Genomic DNA, 25,734 nt, shown 5'->3' with positions numbered 1-25,734 from the left:
GCTCGTGCTTTTTGATGGCGGATACTCCACCGTGTGCATACAGACCGCGTCTCTGCCCGCTTGTCTGTCGATGGACATTCGGGCGCTCTCCGTGATTTAGGTCTTGTTGATAATGCTGCTATAAACTCTGGGGTGCACATTTTTGAGTTAGGATTTTTATGTTCTTCAGGTAAATGCCCAATAGTGCAATTGCTGGGTCGTAGGGTAGTTCTATTTTCAACTTCTTGAGGAACCTCCATGCTGTTTTCCAGAGTGGCTGCACCAGCTTGCGTTCCTGCCAACAGTGTGGGAGGTTCCCCTTTCTCCGCATCCTCGCCAGCATCTGTCATTTCCCGACTTGTTAATTTTAGCCATCCTGACTGGTGTGAGGTGGGATCTCATTGTGGTTTTGATTGGTATTTCCCTGATGCCCAGTGATGTGGAGCACTTTTTCATGTGTCTGTTGGCCATCTGGATGTCTTCTTTGCAGAAATGTCTGTTCACGTCCTCTGCCCATTTTTTAATTGGATTATTCATTTTGGAGGGGGTTGAGTTTTGTAAGATCTTTACGGATTTTGGATACTAGCCCTTTATCTGATATGTCATTTGAGAATATCTTCTCCCATTCTGTCAGTCGTCTTTTGGTTTTGTTGACTGTTTCCTTTGCTGTGCAGAAGCTTTCTACCTCGATGAAGTCCCGATAGTTCATTTTGGCCCTTGTTCCCTTGCCTTTCGCGATGTTTCTAGGAAGAAGTTGCTGCGGCTGAGGTCGAAGAGGTTGCTGCCTGTGTTCTCTAGGACCGTGATGGATTCCTTTCTCACACTGAGGTCTTTCATTCATTTTGAGTCTATTCTCGTGTGTGGTGTAAGGAAATGGTCTACTTTCATTCTTCTGCCTGTGGCTGTCCCATGTTCCCACCACCATTTGTTGAAGAGACCATCTTTTTTTCCATTGGACATTCTTTCCTGGTTTGTAGAAAATCAGTTGACCGTAGAGCTGAGGGTCCATTTCCGGGCTCTCTGTTCTGTTCTGTTGATGTGCGTGTGTGCAGGTGGGCATTGGGGATTAAGTGGGACTAGTGTGTGCAGAGCTGGAGAACAGAGCTGTTGGTGAGCACTTTCCAGGCAGAGGGGGAAATATGAAGACAGACAAATGCGTGAAGCCTTTTTGGAAAGGGAAGGTGAGTAATGGGAAACAAGGTTGGAAAGGTAGGATGGGCACCAGGTTTCAGAGGACGACACATTATGGGCTTTGTTAGTGTAAACAGACCAGTCCATGAACACAGGATGCCTTCGCTCTCGTTAATATTTTCGGCATCTCTCATCAGTGTCTGGTGGTTTTCAGGGTAGAGCTCTTCAACATTGACATGTAACCCTGAGTATTTTGTTTCTGATGCTGTTGTAAATGGGATCTTTATCTTTCAGATACTTTGTTGTCTGTGTGTAGAAATGTCGCTGTTCTTGGAATGTTGATTTTGTGTCCTGTAACTTCATTGAGTTTATGCATCCGCTCTACCAGGTTTTGGTGGAGTCTTTGGGATTTTCTGTTTATGAAACATGTTGTGTGCCAAGAGAAACTGCCATGCCTGGACTTCTGGTGTGTGGTCGTGGTCACTCCACCTCCCTCGGGACCCTGACCTGTAGATTCTGAGGGCCGCTGGAGGCCTGTTCTACGGGGACGTCACTCTGTGGAAGGACACCACTTCCCTAAGGTTTTATCATGAACACATGTTGAATTTTGTCAGATGCTTTTGTGTCTCCAAGAACCAGGACGGAATGATCGCAGTCCGTTACTGCTGTGTATCCCATGGATTCATTTTCGCATGCCAGACCATCCCTGCATCCCAGGGACGGATCCCCAAGGAGTCTGGTGAGCCTGTGCATGGGCTGGCTTCTGTCAGTAGGAACAAATTTTGGCATTTATATTTGCGGGATTTACTTTCAAGTTTTCTGGTTTCTCCTTTTTTTTTTCCCCAAGATTTTATTTGACAGATCGCAAGTAGGCAGAGAGAGAGGAAAGCAGGCTCCCTGCTGAGCAGAGAGCCCGATGCGGGGCTTGATCCCAGGACCCTGAGATCATGACCTGAGCCAAGGGCAGAGGCTTAACCCACTGAGCCATCCAGGTACCCCCTGATGCTGGCTTTTTAAATTTTTTTTTTTAAGATTTTATTTATTTATTTGACAGAGATCACAAGTAGTCAGAGAGGCAGGCAGAGAGAGAGGGGGAAGCAGGCTCCCTGCTGAGCAGAGAGCCCGATGCGGGGCTCGATCCCAGGACCCTGGGATCATGACCCTAGCCGAAGGCAGAGGCTTTAACCCACTGAGCCACCCAGGCGCCCCTGATGCTGGCTTTTTAAAATGAGTTTCGGGTGGGTGAGGTCCCCGCTGTCTGTGTCAGTAGGGCCTGTGACTCCTGATCTCAGGACGTCATGAGTTCAAGCCCCATGTTGGGCCTAGAGAGTACTTTTTCAAAAAGTACTTTTACTCCTCACTGGTCTGTTGAATCTGTTTCTCGTGGACTCGGTCTCTGCAGAGCTCGTTTCAGCTGTGGCTGGGCTGTGGCCGCCAGACCGGCTCGGCCCCCTTGTCTGGGCAAGGATGGACCAGGCTCCGGCGCAGGTCAGGTTCTTCTCACATGAACGTACCCGTTTTTCTGATTCTTCCCAGCAGAAGCGGGAAGGGGCGTGAACAGCGCGTCCTGAGCGCGGCTTGTCAGACGTTGCTGTTCTGGACGTCTGGGGTGGCCCTGACACAATTTCCGCTGCTCCCAGGGGAGCCTGTTGACACTTCTGTGTCGCTGGAACCCTACAGTGTATGCCTCTTTACTTGAGGCTTTTCTCTGGAGTTTGAGGAAATGAAGTAAAACCACACACAAAAAGCTCTTAAATGAAAAAATTTTATTCTAAAAATAGATCTCAGTAACAGTGAAATACCAAAAGTTGGTTATTATAATAAAAAGAGAAAAGGAATCTGCTTTAAGGCTTTAAGTCTCCTGAAAAATACAAAAGTCTCACTAATATATCGCCAACTCTTATCTGTGGGGGAAATGCTCATTTTTTGAATTACCTTAAGTCCTAGATTGGATTCTACCAGCTCTTCAAGTGGATACATTCTCAAGGAAGCAAAGAGAAGTGCGCACCTGCTGAAGCAAACACACCGAGGACAGGAATTTAGGCTTAGGGCGTGGGGGCCACGTGGGAGCCGTGCTCCAGCTTCCCGACACGGAAGACAGTTTTTAGACCCAAAGGCAGCTGGAAAGGCATTTAATGGCATTTCTTCTAACAGGCAGAGTCAGGCCCGGCTTCCAGGTTCTGACGGACCCCAACCCCTGAAGCGGGAAGCACGCAGGAAACAGAAGGACGACTGGAAAGGCCCTCGTGGGACTCCAGACGGAAGCTTGTACTCGGGGCGTGAGCGGATTTCACAGCGAGAGCCGGCGGCGCTGTTGGGTCGCGAACGCAGTCCCCTCTCTGCAGCCGGGGCCGCCCCGTGCTTCCGTGTCTTCCCGCCGCAGCGCGTGCCTCGCAGACCCGCCCTGTCCCTCCCGTCTGTGGGCCATGATGCAGAGTAGAAATGGCGCTTTTATATGAAATTCATGGCATTCTCTGAAAGCCCAATGCTGGTCACAAGTTACATTTAAGCCCTGTTCGGTGTAGACGCAGGGTGATTTGGACATCTGAGCTATTTCTGAATTAGCAGACAAAAGAAATGCCATTTTAGTGAAGTCCAGCCTAGCCTGGTGGTCCTTTAGTAGGACTACCTACTTTTTTTTTTTTTTTGGCCAAGCTTGACCCTGAGTTTTGGCTGCTGTAATCTAAACCATAAAGCCGAACCCTTGGACCTCTGTGGACGGACACTGCTGTCAGCACAACCCAGCCGGGTGCCCTCCATGGGAGATGAGGGGCCTCAAGACTTGTAAGCTTCTGTTTTTAAAAACTGAAGACTCTAATCCCAGTACAAAGCTTTTTTTAGTATACTAATTTCCCCAAATCGGAGGAAAATCAGCAGTGCACAAGAACGCAGGATCGTCCTGCGGTAGGGGAGGGGCGCCCTCCCGGGGGTGGGAACGCAGCCATGAGCCCTGGCAGAAGGGGTGTCGTGAGCGGGGGGAGGGGGGGTGTCCAACTGCGTTACGGGGTCCAGCTACAGGAAGCAGCCCTGCCGTTTCCAGCAGGGACACTGTCGTCACAGCCGCTTTAAACCCTCGGTCACACTGCAGTTCCCGACTTCCACCAACCACCCGGAGCGCGGAGTACTGAGCCGGAAAAGCCGCGGCTTCCTCTGCTCTCTGCTCCGTGGCGTCGGTGTGAAAATCCTAAGGTCCGAATGGGGGGCTGCCCTTTCGGGAGGAGGTTGTTAGTCACGCCCCAGGGTGACCAGGGCTACGCTGCAGGGGAGGACTTGTCTCTATTTGTCAACATTAACTGCCCGTTCCAGACACATATGTAGAAACCCAAACCCTTTTTGCGATAGGTTGTACAGCAGGTGCATGGCCGTCCTCACAAGTGGGAGGGCTGTTCCCAGTCTTCTTTCCGTGGCTCCTTACATTTCCTTAAATGATGGCGTCGTGTTCGTCACTGTAAGACATGAGAAGTTGAAACTTTTGTATTTTCAGATTAATAATTTCAAGCTCTGGGATCAACACTGGCCTTTACAGAAACCTTGCTGACGCATCGCGCCCACCACATGCCGGAGGATCCGGGCGCACTTCCTCTCGGCCTCTGCTCTGCCCTCCCCAGCCGAGCACCCAGGAGCCCTTGAACCTTTGCTCCGTGGGAGGTGCGGTGCGAGCGACCCGCGTATCTTATGCAGGCAGCTGGCCGAGGACCCACCGGTGCGCGGGACGGCCCGGCTGCGCACAGGTGAGCACTGCTCTCTGCGGGCCCAGCACCACTGGCTTCCACCGCTTCTGCCCCGGACAGACCGCACCGCAGTGCATGAGAACCTCCCAGCTTCGGAGCCGCTCCTGCCGTTGCACCCCACAGACTAGCGCGCCCCCGAACTTCAGAGCAGCGTGTCTGCCCCGTCCACGTTCTTCCCGGGGCCTGCAGGGCAGAGTGCGTGGGGAGCACAGGGTGCTGCAGGGGCCACCCCGGGCAGGACTGGAGCTCAGAGAAGCTGAAGGGACCTGGTTCAGCGCTCTGTAGCCTCCCCTCCATCAGTAAACAGCAGTGCTGGAAAACACGAGTGGCCCTGGATTTACTCAGAATGTACCTTGTTCTAACTGGGGAAATTCACCAAGAGCATGAGATAAATTCCTCTAGAAACACAGAGGTATCCAACACGCTCAGTCCAGTCTGTTTCTTCCAGATGTGCAGGCAAAATGCACCGAGTTTGCCAAAGCCTCGTGTCTCTTGGTTCAGTGGTCAACCTGGGAGGCCCTTTCTTGCTCTCCTCTGTCCTGGGAACTCAAGACGCGTGCCCACGTCTCCAGGCCTCAGGGCACCTGGTGTCAGGTGACCCGTTGTCTCTCTTCATCCTGTCAGTTCCACACCCAGCAGAAGCGCAGCGTCCGTGCAGGGGATCTGTGCTATCGGTTCCTGCACCCCAGTAAGAATCAGCCCAGAAAGGACTTCTGAGAACTAGAGTAGCGAAGAGGTGACCCCCCTCACAGCTCCAGGCCTACGGAAGGGGCACGTGCCGTCCCCCGAGGGGGCCTTGCTGGTCAGGTGACATCTGCTCACTCACCATACTGAGTTACCGGAGAGACCGACAGGATTTCTTTCAAACCCTGTTTCTAGTGGGGCCGTGCCGCGGACGAGCAGACGTGCTCAGCACAGCCGGTCCAACGCCTCCGGGCCCGAGGGGCGTGACTACCTCTTCCCCGGCGTGGGCACGGGTGTCCGTTTGTACTTGCAAGTCGCCAACGACCTTTGGGCACAGGATTACTCGGAATGTGACTGCTAGCTCCGGGGCCGTGCTCTGGCATTTGGCCGTGGTATTTTAAGGAAATAGAGAAACACGTTCTGGCCAAGACTCACATGGTTCTGTAGCGAATGCCTCGTCTCGAATAGTACGTCCTGCACCCGACAAAGAGAAGCGACAGGACTCCCAGCGTCAACACGATACCGCCCAGGAAGCTGCCAATGTCGAACTTTGATCCTGGGTTTCCGATGGAATTCACAGTTGGTGTGACTGGAAGAAAACAAAAGACAGGCGTTAGTAGCCTTTAAACAACATTGTTAAACTGCCACTGCGAACTTCTAAGAAAAGTCGAAAGCCTGCTTTGTGCTGGGTGCTGGCTGGGCTCCGGGTGCCTCCAGCCGATGTAGCATCTCTCCCGGTCCCGCCCGTCCCTGCATCGGAGGGTTTTTGTGCTCCTGGACCCCGACCTTCCACCACAGCCCCCAAGGCAGTCCCAGGTGGGGAACTGGGTTCCTTTTTGGTGCCCCTAAGAGTCTGCCTGAACCACGGGCTCCACAGCAGTGATCCTGCGGCTGGATCCAGTCTCCGTGGTTCTGACCAGAACTTCTCCCGCATAAACTGGGGACTTAACTATTTTGGCTTTATCACATCACAGGCACTTGAGAACGTAGACTAGCAAGAACGCTGTGGAGTGGAGGCCAGAAAGCCCAAGGCGTGTGCTGGTAAATGCGGTCGCGAGCTGCTTGGTACGGCCACACTCTGCGTCCGTGAAGGTCAAGGTTTAGGTTCTGAATTCATGGTTTCCCAGGCGTTTTTGAGACAAACGCAAAGCATGAACAGTGCTGGCTGACCGCAGGGCCTGCCCCGGGATGACCTGGAGGGCCCGACGGTGGAGCTGAGCTGGAAGCACGGGAACCGTGGTGGGGCCGTAGAGCCTGGCGCCGCCGCTACCTGCTTCTGCTCTGTATCGAGGGACCCGGAGGGCCAGACAGGACACGTTTTCAAATCACATGACCGTTCCCTGCTAGGATGTGTCCCCCCACCGTCGTCATGCGGCCTGTGAAGTCGGAAACTCATCATCCATGGGGATGGGCCCAGCAGGACTGAAGCCACCAACGTGTGCAACAGGACAGCCCTGTCCGCACTTGCTCTTCGCAGGAGCGCGGATGACAGGAACGTGGCACGGGACCGCCACGCTCAGCAGACACGGGGGCCGGGGGCAGCTTTGATACGTACGTTTCACGGAGGAAGAAACGGACGTGACCGAACTGTTGTGGGCTGGGGTGGTCACTGAGGCTGGCGTTGTCTCCGTTGTGTTCTGGGAAACTGAGCCGGTGTGAGTCCTGTTGGTGGAGTCCGCAGGTGTGGTGATTTGAGCTGTTGCTGTGGATGTCGAGGCCATGACTGCCTCTGTCTTGGCGACTGAAGACCGTGGCGTCGTCAATGGTCTCATGGTACTGGTGGGCTGGCTTGTGAGGTTGGAGGTCACAGTGGTGACATTTTCTGCAAGACGATGGTGAGATGTTAGCTGTGGTGCAGAGGCTCAGGGAATCGGGACCCACGTCGTGGAGGACCCAGCTGCACGGAGACACCGAGTCCCCCCACCTCCCCAAAGCCAGCAGGTGCAACGGCCCAGTGTCGCAGGCGGGAAGCGACCCTGCGGGGTCCCAGCCTGTGCTGCCACGAAGCTGGGAGCTCGGAGACAGTTAATGATTCTGCACCACCTCTTTCCCTGGCGCTTCGTGCGAGTGAGCGTGAGCTGTGCGTTAAGCCCCTGCACGGGCTGTGGTGGGGAAGGTCAGGGCTACTTCCCGCCGTGCGCCGGGTTTTCGTAAAAAGGCGCCTGTCACTACTCCCCGGAATACCTAAGAAGAAAACTCGTTTCCCATTTGGAAAACGGCTTCCTCCTGGCCCTGTGTGTACGTCGGAGTGAGGCTGTGCCCGAAAGCCAGCTCGTTCCGCACGGAACCTTCCCCGGAGCGTCATGGCCTCTGTGTCGCAGCCACGGGCACTTCCGGCCCTGGACTTGGGCTGTGTGGGCGGCTTGTTTCCGCTTTTACTTTTCAGATTTCTAGTACTTTTTCTTAGCTTTGGGTCCCTACTGTGTGGTGTCACCCACAGAGCATTATCTAGTTTTTTACAAAGGCCAAAAGAATGCTTCTGTACTGTAGTTACCGCACAGAGAGGACACAAATGACCACCTGAACTCTGAATGCGCGCTCTAGAGAGACTACGCTTCACGTCGGCAACCTCCCCACTTTCACACGGGTGCGCACGCCGCTGCGGTGGGACAGAACACGGGAGCGGTGTGGTGTGGACACGGCATCTTCAGAACGATCTCTGCACGGTGAAACGAACGACACGGCTGCTTTTGGATGCAGCACACGGGCGCGCACACACGCACGCGCGCGCGCACACGGGTCCCCTTCTCTGCAGGGAGACGTTCTTCAGAGATATTGGACAGAGGCACGGAGGTAGAAGCAGGAGCTGCGGTAGGTTTACCCAAATAAGGAGAACCCAAGTGCGTTGGAGAAACAAGCTCAGCTTCCCACACATTGAGAAAACAGGCAGGCAAGTTGGGTACTAAACCGTGTCAGGACGTGTGGACGCGTGAACCGATTGGGAAGCTCCCACTGCGGTCAGCGCTCAGGCCCACAGAAGCGACGCGCTCGCCTGGGGTACGAGTGCCCGCCCGTCCCTCCTGGGAGGCCCCACTCACTGCAGGTAGGGGAGGCAGGTGCGGGGAGCATCAGCAGGCACAGAGCGAGGCGTGGTGCGGGCAGCGCTGTACCGTGTCTGAGGCTGCTCGATTCCTACGTCCAAAATTAAAATTCCAAAAGGGAGACCAGCTGTATCCATTAACACAGAAACATAACTAAGGTGTTTAAATAAGGTCTCGGGTACCCGGGATGGTATGTTTGTCCCAGTGCCTCGTGGGACACAGCTGAGCGGGGCTTGGAGCCCCGCGTCCCTGCTCTTGCCCAAGGCTGTGCCCGTGCTGCTCTGTTTGCATACACTCTCCCCCAGGTAGTCCGTCACCCCCGCTAATGACAAAAAGGGCATGGATCACAGTCACAAGGGCATCGGCAAGAACGGTCATTTCCGTCTCCTGCTGCTCAAAACCGGCCGAGCTTCTCACCCTGGCGCTTCTCACCGTGTGTGGCACAGAACGCACTCTCGGTCCCCCCGGCCCGCACACGCACAGACGATGCTAGGAGCGCGCGGTCCAGGCTCTGAACAGCGCACTTGCGTTGTTCCACTTTCATCTCCCTTCTCATCAAATGTCTGTTTTCCATTTTTTGGACCTCTTCGTTGTATTATTTAATAAAAATTAGTGCATACTGTTGAGAGAGAGAGATGCCAATGTAGGGGGGAGGGGCAGAGGGGGAAGGAGGGAGAGAATCCCAAGCAGACGTCCTGCTCCGTGTGTAGCCTGTCACAGGACTCGATCCCAGGACCCTGAGATCTTGACCTGAGCTGAAATCAAGAGTCAGAAGCTTAACTCGACTGAGCCACCTACGTGCCCCCCCCCCTCCAAATTATTGTATCTTGCTTTGCTTTTCAACAGATTAGCAGGTCACCAACTGCACGGCCTCCTGTTGCATTTTCACTGAACTGCACACAGGCCAGTGGGACTCGCTGGACCCGTCCAGCAACCAGAAGGCAGGTCCCGGCTCCCCATAGGACCCTCTGTGCCTTCCCCTTGCGGGTCCCCATCTCCGTGCTTCGCTCCTGCTCCTTCCTGGGCCTGTGGTGCTCCCTCAGTCTCGTGAAGCTCTGCTCCCGTTCAAGGCCCAGCCCAGGCAGCACGCCGACCGCACGGGAAACGCACGAACGGGCCGCTGACAAGATGCGGATTAGGAGACGGTAAGAAGCAGCCCCGAGCTGTGCGTTCGCAGGAGACCCGAACTTGACCAGTGCGGACAGTGAAAGCACAGAGGTTACCACAAGCCAGTAACCGAGTGGGGAACAGGCAGAAGTTCCGGCTCCATGTGGCCACCCAGCAGAGCCCGTCACCTCCTCCGGTGCACACCAAATCCGCACGGACCCACGGAACGACTTCCTCTGGAAAACCCCACAACTAGGTGACCAACTCCTCCACGTGGAGCAGAGACGAGCCGCGGGGCACCAGGTGGGAGAGGCTGAGACCCCAGCTTGCTGTGCCTCCCCTCCCCGCCCGGCACAGTGAGCCCCGTCCCAAGAGAACTCGCAACCCGTTCCCCGAACCCCACATCAGGTGCCCCACCCTGCACACCTGCCCGGGGAGCTGAGCCCAGAGGCCCTCTGGCCTTGAAAACCAGCAGGGCTCAGGCCCACCACACCCCCAGACACCTTTAAGGGGTTCACTTACTCAGTGTTGCTGGCCCAGGGACAAGCATGGAGGCAGCCGGGTGACAGATGCCCAGACTTTACGTCAAAGAGGCTCACCTGCTCATCCTCCAGTGTTGGCCCGGATGGCAGGCACGGACTTCCACACACATCGGGGGCCTGATGGGTCCTCTCTGGGGTGGAGATGGTCTCGCCCTCTGCCTCACTGCAGCCCCCCAGTATCTCCAGGACAAGAGCCCGCAGCCCGCCCCCCCTTTGCTGGCCTGGCTCTGGTGGCCGCGATCTGCATTCCTGGGTCCCACGGACTGTAACACCTGGGAAGGCAGTTCCAGGCCAAATGCCTCCCCAGGGCACTGGACACACAGCAGACTGAAACACACTCGTCCTTCCGTGAAAGCAGCCCATTCCCTCGGGCTCCGGCACCTTCACGCTCCGCCTGCCTCCCTCCAGGTCACTGGCGTCTCTTGGAAAGGAGCTTGAACACTTGCCTGGCCGCTGCATTTTTTAAAGCGCTGTGCAGCGGACGCCTCCAGCTCGCCTGGCTGGTGGCCAGCAGGACGTGTGCGTCAGTCCCCGTGTGTCTGGCCTGCTTCCAGTGCTGCTGCCTGAGCATGTGGCTGACAATCAGCCTGAGCCTCGGTTCTGGGACTGTCCTCCCACGGGCAGGGCTTGGCGCAGCCTCGGCTCCTGGGAGCCATGAGAAATAAAAGGACACTTCATGATCGCAAAGTTCTGAAAGACGAGCTAGGGTAGGACTGAGAGGTGAGGTTCATCTGCTACCAAAGCCACCCCCCTTCAAGAATGAGAGACACCTGCTTCATCTGTGTGAGCTAGCGGGTAGTGGAGAAACAGGAACACAGTCCAAAGTAAACCACAAAAACCTCAGAAAAAGTTCTTAATGAAATGGAAATAATTTACCTGATAAAGAGTTAAAAATAATGGTCAAAAAGATGCTCCCTGAACTTGGTAGAGGAATGGAGGAACACAGTGGGAACTTCGACTGAGAAAGAAAACAAAGTCCCACGGAGAAGCCACATTGCTGAAGAACACAGCAGCTGGTCGGAAAAGCACCAGAGGGGCCCCACAGCCAGCTGGTTTCCACAGAAGAAAAGATGAGCAGAACTCACCCAGTCACAGAAGCAAAAGGATAAAAGATTGAATAAAAGTGAAGACAGCTTAAGGGACTTACGGGGCAAGGTCAAGCAAAGCAATATGTCCACATTACAGGAGCCCCAGAAGAAAGAAAGAAAGGAGCAAAAAATCTGAAGAAATCGTGGCTGAAAAGTTTCCTAACCTGGGGAAGGACACAGACATCCAGGTCCAGGACGCACACAAAGTTCCAAATAAAAGGAAACCACAGAGATCCACGCCAAGACACATCCCAATTAAAACATGAAGCATTAAATAAAGGAGAGAATCTTAAGGGCACCAGGAGAAAAACCACCGGTTATGCACAAGGGAAGCCCCACAAGATGGTCAGATTTTCCAGCAGATGCTCTATGGGCCAGAAGAGAGTGGCAAAACACGTTCTAAGCGTGCAAAGAAAAAACTTCCAACCAAGAATACACAATCTGGCAAAGCTGTCGTTTGTTAATGAAGAATTTTCCAGAAAAGCAAAAGCTCAAGTCGTTTGTCCCAATCAAACCAGACTTACAAGAAACGTTAACAGGACTTTTAAAGCCAAAACAAAAAGGTGCTGGTTAGTGACAGGAAAACACATGGAAGAATAAAAGGACAGTTGAGACGGAGCTACTGTTGGGAAGGTGGTGGGTTCGTGGCTCACAAAGCCACACAAGGTTAAAAGTCAAAAGCACTAAAAGCAGGACCGTGGTAGCGAATCAAGGGATGTACAGTATGAAAGACGTAATGTGACAAAGTCCTAACACCTGGGGGAGGGAGAAGAGACGTAGGTGACCGTCCACTGAAGGAGGCCGCTGTAACTGGGAGCGGTTCTCCCGCAACCCAGTCGCCGCAGCAGCAGAGCGAGGCCCTGCGGGAGAAGCACAGGCGGGACGGGAAAGGTCGACGCACACGGCGGGAGAAGCGCCAGGCCGAAGGAAGACCGGGAGAAGGGAACAGAGGCACAGCACAGCAGCCGGGAGAGAACAGAACAAAACGGCAGTGAGGACATTCCTGCCAATAATTACTCTACATGCAAGCGGACTAAATTCTACAGAAGAAAGCGCGGCGGAACAGATAAGTAATGAGTCATCGACGCATCTGTGCGCGGCCTGCAAGACTTCAGCCCCAGAACAGACAGAAAAGAGCCCAGGCAGATGGAGGACCCGAGAAGGCTGCGGGAGCTGTACTTTCATCAGACAAAAGAGAGTTTGTTGTATTTTTTTTTTTTTTAAAGTAGGCTCCATATCCAGTGTGGGGCTTAAACTCATGACCCTGAAATGAAGAGTCACATTCTCTACCAACTGAGCCAGCCAGGCGCCCCCAAAATAGACTTTAAAACAAATAGTGAAATAAGACACAAAAAGGGCATTAAATAAAGAGGTCAATCCAGCAAGAGTATAAAACGTTTGTATATATTTATGCATCCAACACAGAGAACTGAAGTGTATAAAGCAAATATTAATAGATCAAAAGGGAGAAACAGAAAACAGTAATAGCAGGGTCTTTAAAACCGTGTTCGCATGAAGCTCGATCGCCAGAGGGGCACCTGGGCGGCTCGGTTGAGCGCCAGACTCTTGGTTTCGGCTCAGGTGATGATCTCCAGGTTATTTATGGGATTGAGCCCTGCCTTGGGCTCTGTGCTTAGTGGGGAGTCTACTGGAGATTCTCTTTCTCTCTCTCCCTCTCAGTCTCCCCTCTTTGCTCTAAGATAAATAACTAAATTAAAAAAAAAAAAAAGATCTTTAGAAAAGTAAAAAAACAATACTGACCTTAAACAATACATTAGACCAGACATACATTCCATCAGTTATTTCAGTGTGTATCAGATATCAAATATATATGTATTTGTTGTTATAATCACAGACATGCATAGAACGTTCCATCCTAAAGCAACAGAATACACATTATTCTCAAGTGCACATGGGATATTCTCTAGAATGTATATTATCTTGCCACAAAACTAGTCTTACCAAATTAGAAAAAAAATACCAAGTATATTTTCTAACCACAATGGTATGAAATGAAAAATCAAGTAAGAGAATTAAACTAGAAATTCACGAATATGCAAAGTTTAAACATGCTGTTTAACAACCAGTGGTTCAAAGAAAAAACCAAAAAGGGAAATCAAAATATACTTTGAGCCTTGAGATGAATGCAAGTACAACACACCACAACTCACAGGAATCAGCAAAAACAGCTCTAGGAGAAAAGTTGACAGAGATAAATGTCTACCTCAAGAGACAAGAAAGATCTCAAACAACCTCACTTTATACCTCAAGCAACTAGAGAAAAGACAAAGCCCAAAGTTGGTAGAAGAAAGGAAACAACAACGATCACAGTGAAAATAAAAATTAAAGAGACTGAAAAGATCAATGAAATAAAGAAATGTTCCTTTGAAGAGATGATCCAAATGGACAAACCTTTAGCTAGAATCCCTGAGGAGAAAAGGACTGAAACAGAATCAGAAATCACAGAGATGTTACAGTGGTCACCACAGAATTACAAGGGACCACAAGAAACGACCAGGAACGACCATATGCCGACAAACCGGAAAACCTACAAGAATGGATAAACTCCTAAAAACACAACTTTCCAAACTGACTCAGGAATAAGGGATCTGAACAGATCAGACCTGTCGCTACTGAGGAGACTGAGTCAGTAAACGAAAACCTCCAACGAACCGAAGTCCGGGACCAGACGTCTGCGCTGGTGAGTTCCGTTCGTAACAACCATCTTCCTCCAGCTCTTTTAGAAACACACGGGAAGGGAACACTTGTAAACAAATTTCACCAGGCCAGCGTTACCCTGATCAACAAACCGGATCAGGATGTCACAAGCAAAGAAATGTAACCCCCAACATCCTTGATGAACACAGGTGCAAACATTCCCAACCAAGTGATAACAGACCATATCCATCGATCTGCCAAAAGGATCCTGCATCATCATCAAGTGGGATTTATGCCAGGAAGGCAAAGATCGCTCAGCATCTCTAAGTCCATGTCATCCACCACACGAACAAAATCAGAGTTAGGAATCTTATGATCACCCCAACAAATGCAGAAAACGCACCTGATAAAAGTCAACATCAGTTCACAATAAAAACTCCCAACAAAGTAGCTATAGAGGGGATGTACCTCAGCACAATGGAGGCCGCATGGGACAGACACAGAGCAAACATCATCTCAATGGGGAAGAACCGAAAATTTTTCCTATAGGCTCAGGAGCAAGACAGGGACACCCCCTCTTGCCACCTCCCTTCAACACGGCATTAGCAGGCCTAGCAAGAGCAGTTAGGCAAGAAAAATGAAAGGCAAATTGGAAAGGAAAAAGCAAAACTGTCACCATCTGCAGATGACATGGTACTTACATTTGGAAAGCCCTAAAGATCCCACCAAAGTAACCGACAGAATAAATGGATTCAGTTAAGTTGCAAAAAGCAGACATCAGTATACAAAACTGTTATCCTTCTGAACACTCTTAAGGAGCCTGCAGAGTGCAGAGCTGAGAAACAACGGTATTTACAGCTGCACCAGGAAGAATAAGACACCGAGGAGTGAACTGAAGCGAGAAGGTGAGTGACCTTTATACTGAGAACCATAAAACACTGACGAAGAAGGTGAACAGGCCACAAACGGAAAACCAGTCCATGCTCATGTACTGGAAAACTAATATTGCTAAAAATCCATGCTACCCAAAGCTTTCTGTAATTCTGTTCAATCCCAATCAGCACTCGAGTGGCACGTCTCACAGACGGGAAATCCTGAAATTTGAATGGAACCACAAAACACCCTCGGGAGCCAAAGTGATCTTGACAAAAAGAGCAATGCTGCAAACATCATGCTCTCTAATTTCAAGTTCTATTACAAATCTGCACAAATCCAGGCAGCATGGCACTGGCGTAAAAACTGACACATAGATCAGGATAACAGCACAGACCGCCCCGAAATAAACCCAGGGACATATGGCCCATTAATTTATGATACAGGGTTCAAGAGCACACAGCGAGGAAAACCGTATCTTCCACAAATGGTGCTGGGCACGCTGAGCCACTGTCTTATACCGTATATAAAAATTCACTTGAGGTTGATTAACTTAAATGTTAAGACTCAAGTCATACAACTCCTAGCATGAAACACAGGCAGTGAGCTCTGTGACGTTAGTCACAGCTGTGGTTTTTCTGATTTGACACCAAGAGCAAAGGAAATAACCACCCCCCCCCGAAAATCAACAAATGCGACTACATCAAACCAAAAAGCCTCCGCACAGCAAAGGAAGCGGTCAACAAATGAAAAGGCAGCCTAGGGAGAGGGAGAAGAGATCTGCAAGCCGTCTAATAAGGGTTTATATTCAAATTACAGAAAGAAGTCATCCGACTCAACAGCGAAGGAAAAGAAACGATCCAGTTAAGAACACAGGTGGGGTGTCTGAAAAGACATTCCCCACAGACACACGAGAAATGCTTACCGCCACCCATCATCAGGGAAACACAAATCACAACCACGGTGAGATACACCTCACCCCGGTCAGAGCGGTGAAGAACAGCACCACAAGAGACGACAGGTGCTACTGAGGATGCGGAGAAAGGGGAGCCCTCGTGCGCTGAGGGTGGGAACGCGAGCTGGTGCGGCCACCAAATCTTTGAGATGCCTCAAGAAGTTAAATGTGGAAATATGGGATGATCCAGAAATTCCATTTCTAGTTGTTTATCCTAAGAAAACACAAACACCAACGTGACATGCACCCACACTGCCATGCTGATGGCCGCATTACTGACCGTGGCCACGGTATGGAGGCGACCCGCGTGCCCCTGGCTGATGAGTGGATACAAGTGATGTGCGCGCACGACGCAGCAGCCTCCGCCATCAGAAGCGAGTCCTGCCACTTGTGACAACATGGATGGGTCTTGAGGCTGTTCTGCTAAGTGAAATGAGTCCGAGAAAGACCAATACTGCATGATTTCACTCCTATGTGAAATTTTAAAACTCAAGCTCAAGACGTGATACGCTGGCGGCTGCAAGATCGGGGGGGGGGGGGGGGGGGGGGGGGGGGAGAGGTGAAGGGGGGGGGTCGGACGGTACAAACTCCGGGTTGGGGGGTGGCGCACACGCAGGGCCGCAGTTAGGATTTCCATACTGCGTCTCTGAAAGGTGTGGGAGTCAATGTTGACGTTTCTCTGGCGATGAGAACTGTTCACTGTGAATGGTGGCAAGTGTTGAGCAGAGTCACTGTGGTCATTTCACTGAACAAACATCAAATCCCCACATTGTACAGCTGCCACACGCTCACCAGTCACACTTCAAAACGCGTTGAGGACACAGCTCGCAGGCAGCGGTCTTGAAGATCGAAGCCCCCTAGCCGGAGAGGGTTTAAAAAAGACATTTCGTAAAAGGATCAGCCCAGGAGGAAGCTCTATTTCATATGTGACAGGAGAAACAAAAGCAAAATGAAAGACCAAATAGAAGCAATCCACAGAGCTGGGATTTTGGCAGCTTGAGGGAAAAGAGTGAGCAGGATAAAAAAAATGTCAGTAAGATTTTATAACATTAACACATTTGACTTAACAACATACATTTCTATCCAGCTAGAACTCATGTGCTTTTCAAGAGCATATGGTACATATGAACCTGAACTTCATCACAAAATGAGAGTCAATGACTTTCGAGGATTGAAAGAGTATGAATTTTGGCCATTGTGAATTTAAGCTAAAAATCAATGTTAAAAAAATACCCTGTTCTTAAAACATAAAAAAATAGGTACTTTTCAGTTACCCATAGATGAAATTTTGAAAATCACAGTATAAATTTTACGAGCTTTTGACACTGAGCCTGCCGTCTCCCAGCGTGTGGGCTCCGGGGAAGCCATGCTTGGAGAGGAGACCACCGCCTAGATGCACACCGCCGGCAGGGGTCTAGGTTCACCCGGACTTCGGAGCTCAGACCAGCTGAGGGGACGCAGCTCCCACAGAGGCTTTCCCGGGAGGAAATGCAAGAACTGAAGGCTGCAGAGCTGAAACGTACTTCCCGAGGCCTTCCGGAGGTAGGTGTCTCATGTCCCCGGAGCAAGAGCCCGGGGCCACCCGGCTTCGACGGAACTCCGCCGAGAGAAGCGGCTCAGAATGGTGCTTCCGGACACAAGTTTGAGTCTAAGATCGTGCATTCAGGTTTACGGCTTTTTCAGCTTTCCTATTCATTGCCTTTAATAATCAAAGTATAGGTCATGCTTAAAACACCCTGATCATTTACGCATTCCTACAGACTTTCAATCACCGACTGAGTCTGTGAACCTGGACTGACTCGCTGAACATGGCGCACCGTGCTGCGTGTCGGGCACTGAGATACAGTAACTGAATCTCCAGCTGGATCCAGCAGACAGACCCGCGATGAGAAACCAGCCTTTCATGGGGAGCCCTAAAAACGACGGAACGAGATGCTACCTGGTTAAAGCTGAATGTAGTTCAATTCAGCAAGTATTTGAGTCTGTAAGTTTTGCCTAATTATAAATATCCATGTCTACTGGTTGCCTGTTTTATAGAAGACAAGCTACACAGTACCAGTGGTAGAAGAAAAACCAATCTAAGGGCATTTCCATCGACCATGGGACATCGGGTGTATTTTCTGTGATTCAGACACAGCGTGGCTGATGTTTTACACCTCGGAGCACAGACGCAGGCAGAGCAGAACCAAGCCCCGGTGTGAAGGAAGGACGAGCATGGAGGAGGGACTTGCACACAAGTCTGGGGTTGGGAAGGGCGGAAGGAGGTCATTCCCGGGGGGAAGCTAGTCGTGAGGCGCATACAAGGGGACGCCGCAGAGGGTTGGGTGCACACTGACTCGCCGAGTACTAACTGAAAGGTAACACGAGCCCTGTGCGTCCCAGACAGGGCTGAGAACACGGGAACCTGGCTTCCCCAGTCCTCACGGGTGCTGGCTGGAGTGGGGGCGGGGGGGCGCCGGGACACTGAGCGCAACGTCGTGGATGGGAAAAGGGGACAGGACAGGCGGCTTGGGGTCGGCTTGCGGGAGGCCTGCTCTCCTTGCTGGAGGGTGGTTATGTCAAGAGCAGCATCAGGTCGTGCCGGGGGAGGCGAGGGCTGGGGTGGCACAGGGACCAGGACACCATTTCTCCCAGGTGCTGGGGCAGCAGCCGGGAGGCGGTGCCTCTCTGTGGGGCCCTGGAACCCCCGCCACCCTAGGGGCACGCCCGTGATCTGCTTCCCCGCCGGGCGCTGCGTGTTCCAGGCTTGAACTCCCCGGTCAGAGACCATGCAGACGCGGCCCTACAATCCCTGGCTGGAGGCCTCGATGGGCCTCCTCTGCGCTGGGAGTGAGGCCTTCCCAGCACACGGCCACTCAGCTGTGGGCGCACCATCCACGGGGAGACAGCGGCCTCGGGAGCCAGTAGCGTTTGCTGAGGCCCTTGTTGCCGTCACGAGAGGTGTCCAGATCCTGACAGCGTGAGCAATGGGGGAGACTGGAGCAGGGGCATTCATGGTTTTGCGCTGTCGGGCTAATTCTGTTAGAAAACACGGGTCTGGTCATTGTGCTTTCTCGCAGGCTAGTACCCGCAGGCGTGCGGCTTCTGGGATAACAGGACCCCCTCCCTGAGAGGAGCTGATGCCAAGGGTACGGGTGGGTCTCAGAGATGGGGACACCCTGCACAGCTGTGCTCAGCACTCTGGGGCAGCCTGGGTCCCCGGCGGGAGCGGCAGCCACCGCTGACAGCATGGGGACAAACAGCTCCCAACCCCGGACACACCGACCTCGTGGGATCACTCGGGTTTAAGCTGACTCCCCCGTGGCTGTGCGCTGGGGCGGAACCACGCAACAGCGACGAGAGGACGCAGCAGCCTCAGAGCCCCCAGCTGTCCTCCCAGGGGAAGGTGCGGTTGCAAGGCGAGGAGCGCAGAGGGGGCCGAGCCTGTGTTGGTCACAGGCTCCCGTGCGAGCACCCACCTCCTCCCTGTAAGCTCTGTGCGACGACAGACGTGGCAGCCACGCACCTCCCACAGCTGCAAGGTCACCGTAGCCCAGGTCCCCACCTGCCTGCCTGTGCGCGGCTCCCACAGCTTCCCTGCCGGCCGGCACGTGGACCACACTCTGTCTGCGCTGGACTCAGTCCCTCGCTGGGAAGGCCTGGGCCTCCGAGATGGGCACACAGTTGAGGTGCGACAGAGCCCGTGAACCGGGAGGCCCCATCGTTTAGAGAATGTACACGGCGGGCAGCGCGGCAGTCCAGAGACAAGCACCCGTCTTGCAGCGACAACTGGAGCCCCCCACAGGATCAGGGCTGGGGGGGTTCCTTGGGACACTCCGGTGGACACCCTGTGCAGGACTGAGGCACAGAGCAGGCTGCAGACCTGTGCCCCACTGCGCGCCCCCCGGATGCTACAGGTGTAGCCCAGGGCCCCCAGCGCCCCTTGGGGTGCCAGGCCAGCACCACCCGCCGCTCTCGCCAACACCCCGCACTTGCCACGGGGACCTCAGTATGCGGCTGGACCCAGAGACCCTCGGCTATAGGTCAGCTGACCAGTAATCGGAATCCCGTGTGTCCAGTCCTCTCTGCCGGTCAGAGTGACGTGCTGGAATGCGGTCCCACAGGAGACAGAACTGCACAGTGTGACGGTCACTGGAAGGTCATCTTTGAACTGTGCCCACCGCAGGGTTCGGGTCAAAGTGATGGCACTATCAGTCTGGCAAAATGCCATTCCCCACCCCCAAATGGAGGAAGGCAATGGCAACCCCGTCCTGAACGGGGGCGGGGGGCTCAGAGGTCGCACACAGACCTGGCCCCGCACACCGCCTCCCGCTGCAGGCAGAGGGACCCCCCTGGACTCCCAGGGAGCAGAGGGCCTGGCTCGGGTGGAGGGCTTCATCGGAGAGAACAGAAGTCCCTGCTGCAGACCAGAGGCATCTGGGGTAAGGATACGGGTCATCTGCCGGCCTTTGCCGCTGAGCAGGAAAACCATCCGCTCAGCCGTCAGCGCCTCCCTCTGGATTAGGTAGAAAAGGGGCAGTTTCTCCCTTAAGCCCAGAAACCCTGAGGCCAGAGCTACCCTTCCATGGACTTGCTCATTTTAGGTTTCCTCCCAGTGAAATGCTAAAACTAAGTTTCTGTCTGTAGTAACTTAGAAAATGTTTACTTTGGAAGAGAATAATCTTTATATATTTATAGAAATTTATATAGAAATAAATATATGAATAGGTAGTGTATGTGTATCGTATGTAAGTATGCAGGAAGACACTGGCTTATTAGCACCTGCGGCGGGACACTGTCCAGACCCCCTCCCTCCCCTGTCCTGCCCGCTCTCTGCCTGAGGGGATGGTGTCTGTCTGTCCCTGCACACCCCCTCCCTCCCCTGTCCTGCCCGCTCTCTGCCTGAGGAGACCCTGAGGAGCGGCACTAGGTCTGCTGGCTCCGTGGTTTCTGGGCTGGTCAGAAACCATCTGCTGATGCTTTCTACTGTCCCTTTACTTGTGGGGATGGCCCCGACCTGGACCGAGCTCTGAAGCGGTCTGCCCCAGGTGGACGTGCGGGATCAGGCCTCAGCGAGCACTGATTCTGAGCCAGACGCTGTTCTGCACGTCCCATAAATGCCAGCAACTGTCCTAACCCCCCAGGAGGCAGATGGCACAGTCAGCCCCTTTTGCAGAGGTCAGTGGAGGCCCACGGGCCCGGTAACAGGAGCTCGAAGGAGCACAGAAAGCCAGGATGGGAACCTGGCCAGCCTGGAGGAGGCGTCCCGCCCTCAGTACCCGTGTCTGGCCAGGGCTGTGGCAAGCTGGAAGCCGTGCTTGGGGCCACTGACCGTCCCCGGCCTGTGCAGCCTTCCTCGGTAACGGAGAGCAGGTGCTCAGTCGCCTGAGACGGAACGAGCAGCCTCAGAGTCGGGCCGCGCACTCAGCAAACCTCGGCTGGGCACGCGCTGCGCGCTGCCCACGCCGACAGCCGTGGGCGCTGTGGACACACACCGGACGGGCAGGGCCGCCCCCGCTCGGTGTCGGCTCCTCGGCATGGCCGGCCACGTGGGAAGGCGGGTCTTGGCGGCCCTGAAGGGCTGTGCGCTGCCGCCATCACCCTGTTTCGGAAGACGGACACTGGCCACGGAGCCTGCGCCGTGCGGCCCACGGCTGCCACAAGAGAACAAGGCTGCAGACAAGCTCCGTGCGCCGCCCAAGGACACGCGCACGCGAAGACGCGACCCGCTCGGATGTCCGCAGAGGGATGAGTCCAGACATGTGCGGTCCACAAGCTGTCCGCGGATCGTCCTAACTCGCCGTGAGAAGGCGATAGAAAATATTCAGTAAGAATGTTTTTTCTTGCAAGACCAAAAACTGTCTACTTTGCAGTGACTAAAAACACATCTATGTTCAAACGCTTGAAATGGCATCGGGACCCACGAGGTGGTGGCCGGCGGGAGCAGGGAGCCAATCCTGGCCGTCTGCCACGTGCAGTCCCGGTACGAGCTGCTGCCCATGGTCTGAGCCGCACCTCAGCAGCACCTTGTTGTCACCGAACAGCCGCCACGGGCTCTGGCGAAGAGCCCCGGATAGGGGTGTGTTCCCTGCCAGTGACAGGGGCGCAGACGCGAAGGCTGTGGGCAAGCCACATGTGGCAGCAGGAGGCAGCGAGCGAGCCATCAGCGGCCGTGGGACCCCAGCCGGGGCCCTGTCCGCTGGGCTGTGCTCCCTGCTCGCCGACGGGGCCCCTCTCCGCTCCCTTCACTGTCCCACCACCGACCGTCTTCACAAACAGAGACACATATTTGCTCTCACTACCGAGCAGTGAGGCTAAAGTAAGAACATTGCAGATTCCAGGAGGGGGGATTCATTCTCCTCTGCGGCCTCCATGTCATCTGGGGAGGCCAAGTTCCTGTCCAGCAGAGGTAGTGCCTTAGTCTGGGGTCCCCCTGGTTCTGGAGAGCACACGTCCCCTGGGATTGGCCACTCCGTTCCAGGTCTCTCATGAGCACGAGGTAGGGTTTTGAAAAGGTCCATTGCTCCTTCGCTCTGGCTGCTGTGCTCCTGGCGCACAGGAGTCGTGTGTAATTCTACTCAGGGTGAAGAGAGAGAGTCTCACCAAGGAAAAGAGACCAGTGACATTCACATCTTAAAGACTCTCAAGGGACACCTGGGGTTGACGCTCGGTGGTTGAACCTCTGCCTTCAGCTCAGGTCATGATCTCAGGGTCCTGGGATCGAAACCCGCGTCAGGCTCTGTGCTCAGCGGGGATTCTGCCTCTCCCTCTGCTGCTCCCCCTGCTTGTGTTCCTACTCTCATTATATGTCAAATAAATAAAATCTTAAAAAAAATACTTTCAAAATTCACCCTTGACTTACACTTGCATTGCTCCTTTTCCTACGGTTCCTACAGTACATGCTGAAGGAGCGTCATCGGCGTGCCTGCGCGTCTGTGTGTGTCAGGAACTCGTGCACAGCGAGCGTGGGAAGGTGGCGGCCCGAGGCGCTTCTGACTGCCCCCTCCCCCAGGGCAACCACTCAAGTAGTCACACAGCAGACACCACGGACAGGGTCTTGAACACCAGGCAGAGGCGGCCCCTGCCGAGACCACAGCAGACCCCACACAATGAGGGAGAGAAGTGCCCGCAGGCCAAGGGCATCCCCACCCCCACCCCGGGCCAGCACGGGCTCCTGCAGGCAGGGAGGAGCCCAGGCTGGATGTCCAGCTCCCCCGTTCTGCATGAGGCTTTACGGAAGCCCCCACTCAGGTGGCGCACGGCGGGGATCGTGGCAAGCGGATTTGCTACCCGCAGCGCCCGAGCAGCCGGGCCAGCCCGTAGCAACCCCCTTCTCCAGCGCCCGTGGGTGCCTGGCCTTGGGGCCGTGGGGGCGCACAGCTCTGTCTTCTCTGGATCTCAAACGAAGACCCTGGCTGGCCCGGCAGGGACATGGCGTCACACCCCAGGGAACTGCGGGAACAGCTGGCATCATAGCGACAGCAGACCAGGTGGCCGTCTGCAGGACAGAGCCCGCAGCCCGTTCCGCCAGCGCTCTGTGCGCACGGGCCTCCCGGCTCCGGAGCTGGCTGGCTGCCAGTGCAGGGACTAGCTGGCAGCCCCACCCACTCCGGTCACAGCCCCAGCCCAGGCGACTGGCCGAGGATGCAGAACAGAGCCCGCAGGAGGGGCTGGGCCATAGCCCAGCAATGGCCTTGCTTCCAGGGACACCCGTGGGAAGCTCAGCGCTGGTTTCCCCTGCCCGCAGAGCAGTCCCGCGGGGCCCAAGGTCATGGCCCTCCAGGCACAGCACTGCCTGACTGGGCACAGGCGTCCTGCTGCCCCACAGGGCAGAGAATCTGACTTTGAGCCCCAGCACCTCCAGGAAGGAAGCCGGACCAGAATCCCGAGTGTCCGGGCAGCCCCAGAGCCCATCCTGTGGCCCTGCCTGTGCTGGGAGCCAACAGAGGGCTGTCCATCTGTCCTCCACAGGGCACGTAGCCACCGTAGCCACAGCAGACCCTGACAGCAAGCCCAGAGGGCGCGGTCCAGGGCAGTCTCCCCCTGGGAAGGACCAGGCGAGGAGACCGCTTGCTTAAACGCGCAGAACCGACGTGACACAAACCTAGTGAGCATGTCACCAGAGGAAGCAAATGGAAAGCTTTCAAACTCCCCGAATCTGAGGACACAAATGGACATCCAGGTTCATGAGGCCCCAAGGAGCCCAAAAAGGTCAAAAACTGTACTAGGACTACTCGGCCGAGACACACTTTTACCAAGTTTCTTTCAAAGGTTTCTTCAATGCAACAAGGGAAAAGAGAAATTAGATACAGGGAATGCCCACAGGATTATACGCGGGTTCTCAACAAGGTTCCAGGCCAGTAGGGAAGGGGATGATAAATTCAAAATATTAAGGGGAAAAAAAGCTGCCTGTCTCTGTTAAATAAACAAAATCTTTAAAGAAAAGAAAAAAGCTCTAAAGCAAGAACTCTACGCTTAGCAGAGCAGCCCTTCTGAAGTAAAGGGGAGGTAAGATTTCCAGAACAAACAGAAGCTCGGGGAATTTGTCACTACAAAGTGCCACAGGGAGTCTCAGTAGAATTTAAGATGTTAGTTATCACAAAAACATAAAAAGGTAGCATAAAACTTGCTGATGATGGTGTATATTTCTAGAATTTGACAAGATATGCAGCCCACTGTGGGCTGTGTGCGGCCGGTTTCTTACTGTGGGGACAGTGGCGCACAGTTCATCAGAGCTTTGCTCTACAAGTTCAGGGCAGATCTGTCACTTTCACTTTCATGTTACACCATGAAAAAAATATGCAACCTAACATTAATAGCCTAAAATGTAAGGGGGAACAGAAGTAAACTTGTCAAGTTTAGGAATTCTATCGAAACTGTAATCAGTTTAAAACAGGATGTCAAATTTTAAGATATTTTACATAAACCTCATAATCACAAGATAAAATCTATAATTACACAAAAGACAATGACGACGAAAACAAAAAAAAGACCATGACGAAGAAGTCAAAGCGTACGGACATCAAACAACAGCACAATACAAAAGGAGGATATGAAAAAAGTAACGACGGGTCGGCACAACGGCCAGAACTCAACGGGAAGGCGCAAGTGGAGCCCCACACGCCAGTGATTGAGACTTTAACGCAAACGCAAAAAATCCTGCCATCAGAAGACTCAGAACGGCTGAGTGGATAAAAAACAAGATCCGTGACGCGCTGCCTACCAGAGATTCACGTCAGCCGTGACGACACACACACCGCAAGTGAGCGGGTGGGAGAAGTTATTTCGAGCCAACGGTATTCCCAAGGATCAGCGGTAGCTACATTTCCGTGAGACAAAAATACACTTTAACCCGAAAGCGGTAAAAACACACAAAGAGGGCCATTATGTAATGGTAAAGGAATCACTCCATCAAAAAGATGTAACAATTGTAATTATTTACATACCAAGCATTGGAGCACTTGAAAATATAAAGCAGAAACTATCAGGAAAAAGGAGAAACAGCAGTCCCACAGGTGGGCATTCTGATTCCCTGCCTCTCGCCAGGGGATCCCATCACACACAGGCGGACCCACAGACACGAACAGAGCAGTCCGTCCATCGACAAAATGCACATTCTTCTCCAAAGCGTGTGCAACATTCTCTAGCACAGACCGTATGTTAGCCCACAAAACAAGTCATATAGTAAATTCACGAAGACACATCCTACAAGCACCTACTCTTACCACAAAGCGATGAAACTACAAATAAGGAACAGGAGTAAAACTGGAAAACTCACTAATACACGAAATTAAACACTCGCCTGAACAACTAACAGATCAAAGCAGAAATTAAAGGGGAAGTAAATAAAAAATGGAACATATATAAAATCAACTTATGGGATACAACAAAAGCAGTTCAAAGAGCAAGGTTTATACCAATAAATGTTGACATTAAGAAACAAAGAAACAAAAATCTCAAATAGAC

General features: G+C 53.3%; 1 protein-coding gene across 1 annotated transcript in view; it reads right to left on the bottom strand.

Annotated features, from left to right (window-relative positions):
- Positions 1-2,859: 2,859 nt before the first annotated feature.
- LOC111153731 (transmembrane protein 123) overlaps positions 2,860-25,734 on the bottom strand; it is a 47,206-nt gene continuing 24,331 nt past the window's right edge. The window contains exons 3-5 of the mRNA XM_022512920.1: positions 7,081-7,347; positions 5,961-6,114; positions 2,860-4,556 (exon numbers count right to left, since the gene is read on the bottom strand). Of these exons, the coding sequence (XP_022368628.1) occupies positions 4,532-4,556; positions 5,961-6,114; positions 7,081-7,347 (446 nt within the window). The 3' untranslated portion in view covers positions 2,860-4,531. The remainder of the gene's footprint in view (positions 4,557-5,960; positions 6,115-7,080; positions 7,348-25,734) is intronic.

This window comes from Enhydra lutris, unplaced genomic scaffold (assembly GCF_002288905.1).
Source record: "Enhydra lutris kenyoni isolate GAN:26980312 unplaced genomic scaffold, ASM228890v2 scaffoldscaffold34, whole genome shotgun sequence".
NCBI lineage: Eukaryota > Metazoa > Chordata > Mammalia > Carnivora > Mustelidae > Enhydra > Enhydra lutris.
This window is presented reverse-complemented; position numbering and strand designations above follow the sequence as displayed.